Genomic DNA, 13,739 nt, shown 5'->3' on the forward strand with positions numbered 1-13,739 from the left:
TAATTCTTCACGGCATCCCTCTGAGATGCCATGTCCACATTGACATGACAGCATCACACAGTTGCTGCAGATTTTTCAGATGCACATCCATGATGAGACTCTGCTCCACCACACCCCAAAGGTGCTCTACTGGATTGAGATCTGGTGAGTCTGGAGGCCAATTGAGTGCAGTGATCTCAGTGTTGTGTTCATGAAACCAAGTGTAATTCCAATTTCCTGTTGCTTAGTTTTAATGAGCCTCAGTTTCCTGTTCTAAGATGACAGTGAGTGGCACCCAGTGTGGTCTTCTGCTACTGTAGGCCACCTGCTTCAAGATTTGGTTGCGCTTTCAGAGATGCTCTTCTGCAAACCTTTGTTCTTATGTGTCCTCAAAGCAGTCAGGCCATTCTCTTCAGACATTAACGAGGCATTTTTGCACAGAGAACTGCTGCTCGCTGGATATTTCCTTTCGGACCATTCTCTGTAAACCCTAAAGATGCTTGTGTGGGAAAATCCTAGCAGGTCATTAGACCAGCACCAACAATAATCACCATAATTGCTGTAATGAAATGGTTCTTTCCTTTTGAGGCTCCCTTTGAACTCTAGCAGGTTATCTTGACTATATCTACATGCCTAAATTGTTTGACTTGATGTCCACTTACTGGCTTTCTAATGAAGTGGCCAGAGAGTGTCAGCGTATAAAGCAAAAGCATATAATTCTTTTCCTTTATTTATTTTTTCATCACCTCACTAGTTATTTCATTTATTATTCATGTCTCTCATGACTTATCCATGGACTGAGTCGATATTGAATATTTTATTTATTGCATGTTGGCAGCTTTACTTGTAATTTGGTCACACATGGTCGTCCACAGAGGCCGCAATCTATCATAAAGGCGATGTTAAGGGTAGCCAAAAACCTGCTCCTAATGAAACGATGGGTAAATTAAATGAGGCGGCTTTAACCTCCTTTAAATCGCGCGCTGTGATTAAATTTCCCCGGTGGGCTTTTACTGAGAGCATACAAATCGATAAGGTAAAGTAATTCTTGCCTCCGGTGCAACTGCTTTGCTTCGCTCGGCTTCTCTTATGTCGACAAAATTGCCCTTTAACGCCTCCACCAATCAGAATCGTCCAAGCAGATGCGTTTTAGAATTGAGAGCTGTGCTCGTCCAATCAGCGCCCAGCTTTCTCTGCCAGCCTGCGCTCGTATCGTCTGCTCCCCTATCTCGCTCTCTCGCTCTCTGTGTGAATGTTAGATACAGCTCGACTTCTCACGAAGTTAGGAAATGGTGTAGACACCACGGCGGTGACCTTCGCCCATAGATGAGAGTAAACACCGATGTGTGTGTGTTGAGAAGGTGGGGGGAGACAGAGCAGCTGTCTGCCTCTGGCTTAAGGTCCATGTGTGTGTTTCTTCTTCGTATTTCGGCTGGTGAGTGAACACCATTTTTTCTTCTTTTTCACGGTTAAGACATTTCCAGCTAGGATAGCTATCTAAATGGAACCGAATTAGCCCATCCATACCAGGTGCAGGCGGTGAAAACGCGCCGTGACAGTTTGGCTGTCGTTTATGGAGAGCCGTAGGTGTCCCGTGTGTGTGTGTGTGTGAACGCCAGCGGGGCACTGACTCACTCACCTGGCGGATTTTTTGCCTTCCTGCTTCGGGGTGCAGGGAGACCAGATGTTTGTGGCTGCTGGGCCTGCGCTCTGCTGCCGTGCAGTAATCCTATTTATACAAGCACGCGCACTGCAGTGACAGCGGTGACCTGTTTCAAATACACCCACCAGCAGCCAGCTGGGCCAACTTATTTTTGTGCAACTCGGCAAAAATAAATAAATAACGAGAGAGAGCCTCAATTCAGGATGAAGCAGCTGCAACTCAGCATAAGCCTTTGAGACCGTCATTTCACATTTGTTGACACCGAGAGGAAACAATGCAGCACAGAGTAGGAGGGCACATCCTTACAAACTAAATGTGGAGCAAAGGGTATGTTTTTGTGTGACAGTAAGGACTATTTCCTTACTAAAGCTAAGGTTAACGTGGCATTTTATATGGCAGGATAAATGTCTTCCAGATATAGGACGGATATACAGTGATTTAGTAGACTTTGTACACTTCTTCCTTGTTTAATGACAGTAAAACTGTTGTTTCACCTGCTTTTCTGTCAGCTAATCATTTTGGGTTTCAGAAGGGATGTACCCATAGATCCGCTCATTAGTTTTAGAGCCACATGTTTCCTGTGAGAGACACTCATTGGACACTTTATTGGGTACATCTTTCTAGTATTGGGTTGGATCCCTGTTTGGTTTAAAACTGTCTTGATTTTTCATAGCACAGATTCCATGAAACATTCCTCAGAGATTTTGGTCATTATTGACATGATTTTTGGCTGCACGTCCATGATGCAAATCTCCTGTTCCCTTACAAAGGTGCTCTACTGCACTGAGATCTGGTGACTGTGGAGCACATACGGGTACAGTGAAATTATTGTCATGTCAGGAAACCAGAAAGTGTTGCTTTCTGTTGGAAATAGCCATCAAAAGCAAAGAGCGCAGTGCAGTCATAAAGAGATAGGCATGGTCAGCAGTAATACTCAAGGTAGGCTGTGGTGCTTAAATGATGGTTAGTTGGTAACAAAATATCTCCGACATTATTACACCAGCATCAGCCTGAACTGTCAATACAAGGCACGATGGGTGCTTTCATGAACATGCTTTTATATTGCTTACAACAGATTCTGACCCTACCGTCACAGCAAGCAAGTGACAGTTGTCCAGTTTTCGTGAGCCTGTGTGCACTTTAGCCTCAGTTTACTGTTCTTAGTCTACAGGAGTGGCACCCAGTACGGTCTTCTGCTGCTGTAACCCATCTGCTTCCCAGTTCACGTGTTTTGCTTTCAGAGATGCTCTATTGCATACTGGTTATTCTCTCATCTGACCTCTGGTATCCACAAGGCGTTTTCTCACAGAGAACTGCCCCTCACTGGGTATTTGCTCTTTTATTTTTGGACCCTTCACTGTAAACACTGGAGATGACTGTGTGCAAAAACAGCCCAGTAGATCAGCAGTTTCTGAAATACTCAGATCAGCCTGTCTGGGAACAACATCCAACTGAGTCACTGCCATGTGTTTGGATGATTAGATATTCGTGTTAACAAGCAGTTGAACAGGTGTGCCTAACAAAGTGTGTGGTGAGAGTGTGTTCACAGTTGTAAACCAGAAGCATTGTGTGTGTAAGAACAGGTGAGCGGGGCTAAAAATTCAAACACCGTTAATAAATGAGGAATAAAACAAATATAGAGACCTGAGGTGAGCATTCACTTCACTGAGGAAAGCCTGTCATTACGGTAAATCGTATAAATAAAGTAAACATAAAAACGAATGAACATGGATATTCAGTGGTGAGAACTGCAAACTGAAACTTTAAAACATAACTGTCAAGATTTTTATCTTTGGCAGGAAGTCAGTTTATATATTTGTTTGGAGGTTTCGTGACAGTCTTCTGCTCAAAGGTTTCAAAGGTGTTGCTTTCTTGCAACCCACCTGAACTGCAGATTCTGCAGATGGACTGTGATCACGGTTCATTCCTCTTATTATTTTAGGTGTGTTTGTGAAAAGACAGTTTTCAGATATGTTGTGTTTGCAGAAACCAATTTAACCATTCTTTCTAAACACATGCTTACCCATGCAGAAAGGTTTGCCTGAGTTTTCAGATATTTGTTATTACTTCCACTGAAGTGCAGTAAAGGAGAACTGACTTTTGTTTGTGGTTTACTAAGCATTAAAAAATATACAAATTAAGTGTTCCTAGTGTTTTGCTCCCTCTAAAAATAAAATATCCAGTAGATTTTCAGCACTTCAGGTGCCATCAAATAATCAGAAACTAATGTTTCTCATTCGAGAGGATTTCCTTCCCTTCTCTGTTTCAACTGAATCTGTATGTAAAACAAAAACTATCCATATATGTCTGTTTAACTGGCAATGGGAGGACTAAAACACTGGAGTGTTTAAATTGGAAAATATGCTTCTTTTTCTGTAACATGTCTGATCCAGGCTTTTAAATCTGTTGAGGAAAAAGGGGCAAAAAAAAGCATCAAGACTCAGTACTTTGCCCTAATTCTCTGCAGGCTCCAAGTGGCTTAATCTCTGCATCAAATTAAATTAGAATTACATGTAAAAATCGTTCGGGTGCTACTAGACTTAGGATAGTTTAAGACAGCACCAAACCATCACAGCCCAACCCCAATGTCCTCGTTTACAGCTGTTTTTACTTTTAGTTTTGCCAGAGAGAACATTTTTTCAGGCGGTTTCATCCAACCCACAGAGGGTACTGCTCCCCCACATGCCATCCAGATGTTCGGGATCCCTCCACACCCAGACAGAACAAGCAAGATGCCAAAATGCCCCTGAGAAATGGAGGAATATTTCAGATACACTTTTGCAAGATGCTGCAGTTTCAGTTGCATTAATTCAAGCATTTACTTAAGTAAGTAGTGGCTCGGTGCTTTATACATGCTTTGCTGTTTTAGAGTGCCAGTAAGAGGAATTAAACACCGACTTGTGAAACTCCTCGTATGCACATTGCAGAAGATAAATGGGGAAGTTGCAGGATGTCTGAATTGGTCAATAGTAATGTGAGCTTTAACAAATTGATTTGCGTTTCAGCGTGGCAGAAACTGTCAGTGAGAATAAAAGCATGAGGGAGCTGTAATTAGTGGCTTCAGAAACATTGCCTGAGAGTGTGTCTGCGTTGCATGCCGCAGTGAACTTTGATATGGCTTTAGCAGTCGGCGGCTCCCCGGAGGAGTGATGCAAAATAGATGCTTTGAGGAGAAAAACTGGATGCATTTCAGCTCCTCTGAAAGCCCGTGTGTGTGTGTGTGTGTGTGTGTGTGTGTGTGTGTGTGTGTGTGTGTGTGTGTGTGTGTGTGTGTGTGTGTGTGTGTGTGTGTGTGTGTGTGTGTGCGTGCTCGCGCGCGCGCAAGTGTTCTTGGCAAAAACGACGGCCACCATTCGCACACTGCTAGCAGATGATAACTCACTCTGGGCTAATGTTGAGAGTTATTTATTGGAAATTTGTAACATGATAATCATGCTTTTTAATACTCAGAAGCTGGAAAATGAGGCTGGGAAAGTACTCTAATAGTGAAGTGCTTTACCGTCATTGAGAAACACAGTGTCTTTGGTCATAAGCTGATTCTTATGCAGCTTTTTCTGAGTTTTATGACATGTTCCTCTCTTGTCTTAGGTAGGAAGCATGGATAAAACGCACAGCTGGTTGTGGAGTGCGACACACCTGGATCCTGCTCACCGATAACGGGTCCAAAGAACTGCAAAAAAGTGAGGAGCCTTCCCAGACACCATCCTCCAGGATTCCTTCAGGATCACTTCCAGCATTCATCCTAAAAGCTGACTGTCAAACTGGCTAAGTTAAACTGAAGTGAGTCCCTCCACCAGTCTCCTCAGCTGACCCTGAATTAATTTTATGTCCTCCTAACTCCCAAACACACACCTCCCCAACAATGAGGAGCACCAGATCGAACCTGCTGCTGGGCTGCGTGCTCCTCTGCTCCGTCTCCCTTCTCTACCTGGGGATGAGCGGGGTAGACTGCCCTCCGAAAAGCCATCGGCGCCGCTGGATGGAGCTCACTCTGGGCTCAGGCAATCAGAGCTTATCCCTGACTGATCACTTCCCAGAAGACACACCCATTATCTTCATTGGGGGCTTCCCCAGGAGCGGCACGACACTGATGCGCGTCATGCTGGACGCCCACAATGCCGTGCGGTGTGGAGAAGAGACCCGAGTGATTCCCCGCCTCTTGACCATGAGGGCCACTTGGAGCCGCTCAGTGAAGGAGAGAATACGACTGGATGAGGCCGGCGTCACTGACCACGTGTTGGACTCAGCTGTGCGAGCGTTCCTGTTGGAGGTGGGTTTCTCAGGCTGCTTTTGCGATACTGAAACACATCTTCATGTTTTTTAATGGTGAGGAGTGTGTGAGAGAGACAGGGTCACATGTTTGTATTCACATGTATAGCCCAATAAATCCCCAGAGAAATGCCAATATTGGAAGACAAATTTCCATATTTTTGAATCTGTAGTTCATCTTTTAGTTCTTCAGCATTGAAAATCTTTAGCTTGCCCAGATTAACCTGCAGGATATTGTAAAACGTTCCTTTTTTTGCTTTAATTAGCTATATAGGACCACTTTACAGCAACAGCAGTCTGAACCTGCTTTATGTTGTGAGTTAGGTTTTCGCTCTCTTTCTCTCCCTAACAGTCAGATATAAGTTCTGAGCAGAACCAGGCTCAGGGAGGAGCACACATCTGTCACAGCTGGTATAGGGTTAGATGAAATAGAAAAGAGGAGCTTAGAGACCCCATGAACAATAAACAATACAAACTCCAGGAAGGAGACAGGAAGAAGTTCCCAATGAGCAGAAATGGTGTATGGAAAAAAAAAAGTGGGAAGTTAATTCAGTTGTGTTGGTTTTTACCTTCATTTTAACGATACACCAGTAAAAAAGCTCAGACCTTTGTTGCAGCAGTTTAATAAGAAATATGAAATAATATGAAACTTCCTGGAATAAATGTTTACAGTTTTAACTTCTTCCCCTATAAAAGCGCTGATGTGGAAATTTTGTCTAAGTGGCAGCACCTTATTGTTTAGTACAATAATACAGCGGTGAGTTGCCATTAAGCGCGATTTACACTTCTGCTGGGAATCTTTGTAGAGCTGCGACGCGATCTAAAGAAGTGGTTGACGTTGTTGCCAGCATTTATGTTTGAGCTAGTGCATTACGTATTAATTACCTCGTGGCTGAGTTTCATATGTGGCGCCAGGTGATAGAAACAAATAAAATGTCCTGGGTCCGCACTCTTTGTTGTGGTCAATTTCAAACATGTTTGTTGTTCAAATTTTTCCAACTTCAAGTTTTTTGATTGATGACATTCATTCCAATAGTTTCAGTGATCTGCCTGCAGGGGTTTGCTGACATTTGTGAGTCCTTATATTGATGCAGTTATTATTTCTGTATATTGAGATGATGATAATTGACTTTATTCGGGGTGTGTGTGTGTGTTCCAGGTGATAGTTGGTCACGGGGAGCCTGCGCCTCGCCTTTGCAACAAGGACCCGTTTGCACTGAAGTCTCTGTCTTATTTGGCTCACATCTTCCCGAAAGCAAAGTTTGTGCTCATGCTACGAGATGGACGGGCAACTGTGCACTCAATGATATCACGCAAGGTGCGTTTGTCTGTTTTCTCCTTCATGCTACAGCGTCCTCTCAGGTTGGCTGTTCGAGCAGCCACAAGAGATGCAAAAAAACCCATGCCATCTCGCTGAGTTTTCCCTGTCGGGATTCCTGTGGTGACCTTCACACTGTGCCTCATTTCATAGGTGACCATCTCCGGTTTTGACCTGACCAGCTACAGGGACTGCCTAACAAAGTGGAGCAGTGCGGTGGAGACCATGTTCAGCCAGTGCCAGGCGGTCGGATACGCTAGGTGTCAGCCCATCCGTTATGAGCAGCTTGTCCTCCAACCAGAGGAGGAAATGAGAAAGTTGCTGCACTTTCTGGATTTGCAGTGGGACCCATCGGTGCTGCACCACGAAGAGCTGATTGGAAAGGCTGGTGGTGTGTCTCTATCAAAGTGAGTATATGAAATATGTGCTAGCTTTAGTGATACTTGTTTGTTTAATGTTATAAAGTTTTCAGATGGGCCGTCCTTTATATATCTGCCTTTGATTCAAGTGTCTTTTCAAATGAAAGCTTCTGTTGTGGCAAACGTTTTAGAAGCGGGTATCTCAAAACCTCAGCATAATAAACAGCACACTACACTGAAACTCTCCACATGATAAGATACCGGTACCCACAGTGGTTTATTTTTAACCTTTAAAAGTAGCAGCAGTCCTAATGTATTTGCATGCAATGTGTGCATGCACTGAAGAAGTTTAGATTACATTACATTTCAACCATGACATGGTTTTAATGCACATGCATACTTTGCATTTTCACCTTCAGTTCTGTTTAGAAATGATTTTATTTCTGTTAAGTGTAAAAAATAGTTTAACAGAAGTTTCTGTTTGTTGTTTACACTTTTAAATGAGGGGGGGAAAAGAGCACAGAGAGATAGGGCTAGTTATGCAATGATCTGCTGGATCAGCCTTGTAGTCTGGTTGCATCAAGTAGCATGTAAGAGGGTATCTTCTGTTGGGCTGTACGCTAATGTTAAACACACACCCTAGCTGGAAGGCTTATCTCCTGACATCGCTCTCTCTCACAGCAGAGGTCATCACTTAATTGCCGCCTTCCAGGTAGCTCTGAACTGAGATGTCATCTGAGCACATTCCAGTAGTAAAGGCAGGACAGTGAGTGAAAACGGGATTTGCTTTGCTTCTTAGTGAGGTTGAACGATTCATGCATCACTAGCAAGAGAGCACAATACTTGTTTTCACACTTAAAAATACCGCTGCAAACACGTACATGAACAGAGCCTGATCAGTGATCAAAAACGCACAACATAGGCAGTGCAGATTCAAGTTTTATTACCGGTTGTGTCTACTGCTAGCTTTCTTCCAGCTTTCCAAGTTGGAAATCCAGAAGGGGTGTAGGAGGCGTTTTAGATGAAAATTTAGACTGAGAACTCGATTGTGCAGTGGTTAGCATTTTTGCCTTGCAGCAAGAAGGCCCTATGTTCAAATGTTATCCCCGTGTCTGCAGGGGTGTCTCCAAGTACTCCGGCTTCCTCCTCACAGTCCAAGGATATGCAGTCAGTGGGGTTAGCTTGACTGGTAATTCTAAAATTGCACATAGGTGTGAACATGAGTGTGAATGGTTTTGTGACAGACTGCTTGCCCATTCTCACCTTATGGTAGGTAGGATAAACACCAGCCCCCTAGCCTACACATAAAAACCTGAATTGAAGCCGAAGAAAATGGATGAAACTGTGTGTGATGTGACGCACTGTAAGTTCATACTGTTGTTGAGAAGTTGTAACGTTCTTTGCTGGATTTAGTGCCTTTGGACAGAGCATTGTCTTGCCCCCTCTACTCTGTTCAGAGCAGAGAGCTGCAGCACCCAGACAGACAAAGAGAGACGTTGTCCCTTGTGAGAGGAGTATGCTGAATACTCAGTTTATTCAGCCATTTGCAGCTGCGTTTAAATGTGACTGAGTTTTCACCTTTCTTTTGTTTTGCTTCTTGTTTGTCTTCTGTTTTTCTCTATTTTCCTGTTGCATTTTATACCGCTTTGGTTCACAGCATTTTGTTCAACCCTTGTTGTTTTTAAAAGTGCCCTAATTCACTCGACTTATTCAAAACTGAACTAACTGAGGTTTCCCCATTTTACTAGTTTTGCAAAATTTGATGTTTCACAACTTGAGAAACCAAAAGTGTTTCAGTTGTTTCAAAAGTGAAAATCAGACCGTCAAATTTGACTCAGGAGTAATCCCGCAAATTTTCATGCAGTCTCTGCTGGAGGATGGTAAAAATTCTCCAATGCGCATGAAGTGAATGGTCAACACACATCCGACCATATCCAGTCTAGAGGAGGTCTAGGGAAGTTTTTTAATTGGTTTTCATGAAAGAAACAGATTTGCTGAATATGCAGTTAGCTTGCAGTTAATAGGCTGTGTTCCTGTTATTATTGTTAGGCCATATACGCTGTGCACATGCATGATGCTGAATTTAAACGGTTTACTCATCCTGTGAATTCACGCCCCGCTGGCTTTGAGGGGCAGCTATATTTCACGATAGAAAGTGTTGTTTTTTTCAGGTTTCTGAAAGCCAGCTGAGATTCCCACTTCTCACACGTCTCGCTCACACACTCCATGTGCTGACCACATTTTTGCTTACTCATCTTTGATATTTATTCAGTAACTGTATATGAACATATAAAAGTTTCATTGTAATAAAATACAGAGCAAATCATTAGTAAAAGTAAATGTTCTTACACTGCAACATGCTTTATTGAATGATAAGGCCTTCTCAGATGTGCTTATGGTAAATAAGCAGCACAGCTTGAAGGTTAAATGATGGTCCAAGATTAAGAAAGGCACCAGTTGGACTGTTTACTCTGCAGTGGTGCCAACACGTATGTCTGTCCTCATTAACAACAGTGCAATTAAAATAAAGTCTTCCATAATGTAATGAATAAGTTATTTTATATGGCCGCATTTTTCTTCATCCATTTCTATATGATAGTACTCCATCTGCATTAGTGAGAAATAAAGTGAAACTGTTGCACCTGGAAAAAATTTGATTTTTACTCATTCTGTCTGCACCGAGGGTTTAAAGTGCGGAGTGATCTCAGCTAATTCACTGGGATCCTCCTCAGTCCTGCAGGTTTTTTTATGTTTTGTATTCCAACAGATTTTCTGTTTCTTAAGATGACAGTGTCAGATATAGCAGGGTGCACAACGGTGTGAAAATATGTGTGAAGAATGATATGTGTGAGGTGTTCACTCAAAACAAGTCTTAAACCACAGGAAGTCACATGACTGTGAGACCTTCGTGTCTTCTAAAGTTGAAACTCATGTGTTTTGTCATGTAATGTGACATTTAGCAAAAAAAATCACTTTAAGTTCAAGTGTATGTTTTTGTGTTTGTTTTCATTATTGATTAATACATTTATATTATTATAAAAAAAACTGCTGCAGAATTTTTCCCCTAACAGTTTCAGGTTTAGTCTTAAGGGAATTTCACCAAATGCGATTGACCCTGTGGGTTTTACCTCAGATGTTTTGTTCTCATGCAAATCAGGACTGTAAGCAGTAAGCACAAGTCTAAAAATGCAACTCAAAACAGGCAAACCCACCATGAGAAAAAAAAAATACTAATCACGTCGTGCAGGATGCCGAAAATCTTCATTTTAAATCAGCCAAACCTTTCAGGGTTAAGTAAAGCTTACAGGACTCCCACAGAAAGACTTTTTAATTTGTGTTGCTCCACTTGTTTGTTGTGCCTCAAGTAGAGCATTTCTCTGCAGGCCAGAAGCTCGGGGGATTTGGTGGGAGTTTGGCTGCTAAACTGAAACTTGGCGCGCATTTGAAGGAATTAGGCCACATTCTGGGAGAATTAGCACCCTCACTTTGAGAAGTTATGCAACGGCCGGCGCAGTGTTAGTCACCCAAATGCTTAAAGTAGGAAATGTGGAACAGGGTGCACACATTAATTAAATCAGAGGGAGTTATATGGAAGATTTAAAATGACTAGTTTCCTCCGAGTTACTCTCTGTTCTCATCTGCAATTCTTTGTGACGCTCTTTATTATTTTCTGTCGATACACAAAATAAAAGCAAATTAATAATACGCTAAAGAACTAAACTGTTTTATTCTTGCCAATCATGATTATGACACAAATGCACACAGAAAAAATGCATTTATTTTATTCTTTAATATTTTATTTTTGTATTTAACCCTTTTATTTATCTTTCTTTGGTGGCCAGTAACTTATGAATTATTATTTCCCATTGAGGCTGCTGTGAAAGGGCACGCCTTGGTTGTAAAGAGATCAAATGAATGAGCAGAACTAATTTCTCTTTGTATAAAACTTGCGCACTCGCATACATTACGTGGGTGTTTGGCTCTCTGCAGGGTGGAGCGTTCGACAGACCAGGTGATGAAGCCAGTGAATACGGAGGCACTGTCCAAGTGGGTGGGGCAAATTCCCCCTGACGTGGTCAACGACATGGCTGAAATCGCTCCCATGCTGGCTCGCCTGGGCTACAACCCCCATGCCAACCCTCCCGACTACACAAAAACGGAGCCCCTGGCACCTGAGTTCAACTACTCACACGTGAGTTTAAAAGCGTTAAAAGTGTTTTTGCCACTTAGACATCCAAACCCTAACATGATGAATTTACCATATGAAACAGTGGAAGGAGATTTTATTGTACCACCAAAAGGACATGCAGATGAACAATAACTACCTAAATTAGAAAAGTTGGCTCTGCTTTTTTAAATTCAAGAATGGGTGAAACTAACGAGCCAGCTTTTCCTCTCAAGAGAAACCTTAAAAAAAACAAAGATTTGCCCTTGAGTAGAAGGATTCAAGGGAGTCCTGCAGTTTGTTTGTATATGTTTCTGTTAACAGGAAAACATCAGCTTCTTCCTGCTTGTTTTCACTAAAGTGAATGATTGTATTTCCCATGATCAGGAGAGATGTATCCTTTTTCATTATATAGTCTTTTTACACCTTGCTGTGTGCTAGCTTGCCTAATTTTACATGTGGTGTTGCATGTAGGCGTGCTCTGTTTGGCTGTTTCACAAATGCCCCACAGCCCAGAGATCTGTACTGCAAAGTAGGATTTGGCCTTATCAACCTAACTTCAGACTTAACCTTGGGTTTTCAGTATTACAAGGAAGGTTCACATGTTAACATTTTCTAAAAACCTGTTCCGTAGCAGGTTAGGCTCAAGATTAGAGACCAACGGCTATGAAATCAGTGACAAGTCAAATGTCAATCAGCTGTATTCTTCACTCTCACTTGTAGTCGCTTCAGTCGCTCAGGTGGAAGTTGAGAAAAGTTTATCTTGTCCTGCTCACTTCCTGTCACCTGTGGTTATTTCACCCGTAGCTGCTTGTGGTTTGTGTGTGTACGCAGCTTTAAACACCACTGAGTCTACAGCTGAGAGAGTAAAAAACACTCTTGTAGTTGTAATCCATCAGAATCAAGTAGACTTGTTCATGTCTCTGATAACCGCTTATCCTGATTGCCCACATTAGGGTAAGTGAAACCAGTCAACAGTACTTGGCGTAGCAAAATCCAAGAACACAAATGTTGCTTCAACCTCCTCAGTTCAGAGTCAGATTGCAGCCATATGATACTATAGCAGCTAATTACATTACAAAAGCTGGCAATAATTCATTCCTTGTTATGCACACTGATGAGCCAGCGAGCAGGAAGTGTGTAACAAACAGTCCTCTACTTCCTTAACAGGTCTTTGACCTTAATCTTCAGTGCCATGATAAACAGTCTGAAGGAGCCGCAGTTCTTGTTTCTCGACAGCTGCTGCAGCCCAGATGTTGGTGCACATCCACTGCTGCACCTGCATGTTAACATGCAGCACTCTAATCAGATATTATGTTTCACCAAGTGACATCCAGCGGTGCAGAGAACTTCACGTAGCTGCCAGAGTGAATCAGTTTGCAACCATAAATCAGCCTCGATAATTTCTCCTGTTATTCTGTGACCTGTGAATGACTCTGTCTTTTCTTTCCATAGAAAGAAAAATCAGCAGATGTTCCTCACCCCAGCTAAGCATGGCTGTGATGTTCAGCGATATGGATGCGCCGCAACGACAGATTTCAAGTTCTGGAGGAGCTACACCTGGCGGGAAAGATTTAAGTGTTCCATGTGTGTTTCTGAGTCGTTCGTAAGACTCGTGTGCGGTGTCCGTGTCTGTACACTGGCGGAGTGTTTAAGATGCAGGTCTGGAGTGGACTACCTGCTCAGGGAAGTTCTGCTTCTTCGCCACTCATCGTTCCACCCCTCCAGGTCGAATCTGTGTTTCAGCTCGACCATCATGTCAGCTGTTATGACCTCATCATCACAATGTGAATCTGTCTTCAGACCAATCCCTCACTCGCTGGGAGCTCGGTGTTCGTGAAGCATAACGACTGTATATTTTTTGAAGACGTATGTTTATTTTCTTAATAAATTATTTTGCTGTTGCCCATTCAGGAATTTCAGAACTGGAACAATTTCTAATTGTGGTAAATTGTTGAGCATTATTAAAAAGAAAATAAATGTCAC

General features: G+C 42.5%; 1 protein-coding gene across 2 annotated transcripts; it reads left to right on the forward strand.

Annotated features, from left to right (window-relative positions):
- Positions 1 to 1,173: 1,173 nt before the first annotated feature.
- Positions 1,174 to 13,738, forward strand: tpst1l (tyrosylprotein sulfotransferase 1, like). 2 transcript variants are annotated; one of them, XM_004550251.6, is made up of 6 exons: positions 1,174 to 1,414; positions 5,231 to 5,912; positions 7,071 to 7,229; positions 7,383 to 7,636; positions 11,579 to 11,780; positions 13,209 to 13,738. In XM_004550251.6, the coding sequence occupies exons 2-6, from the start codon at positions 5,505 to 5,507 to the stop codon at positions 13,242 to 13,244; spliced, it is 1,059 nt and encodes a 352-aa protein (XP_004550308.2). In that variant the 5' UTR covers positions 1,174 to 1,414; positions 5,231 to 5,504; the 3' UTR covers positions 13,245 to 13,738. The 2 variants fall into 2 exon arrangements, with proteins under 2 accessions (XP_004550308.2, XP_076745411.1); XM_076889296.1 differs by having other exon boundaries at positions 5,235 to 5,912.
- The last annotated feature ends 1 nt before the right edge of the window (position 13,739 follows it).

This window comes from Maylandia zebra, linkage group LG10 (assembly GCF_041146795.1).
Source record: "Maylandia zebra isolate NMK-2024a linkage group LG10, Mzebra_GT3a, whole genome shotgun sequence".
In the NCBI taxonomy this organism is placed as follows: Eukaryota; Metazoa; Chordata; class Actinopteri; order Cichliformes; family Cichlidae; genus Maylandia; species Maylandia zebra.

Coding starts and splice junctions, on each gene's coding strand:
- tpst1l (XM_004550251.6), top strand. CDS start 5,505: ATGAGGAGCACCAGATCGAACCTGCTGCTGGGCTGCGTGCTCCTCTGC. Junction 7,230..7,382: donor ACTCAATGATATCACGCAAG/GTGCGTTTGTCT, acceptor CTCATTTCATAG/GTGACCATCTCCGGTTTTGA. Junction 11,781..13,208: donor CTGAGTTCAACTACTCACAC/GTGAGTTTAAAA, acceptor TTCTTTCCATAG/AAAGAAAAATCAGCAGATGT.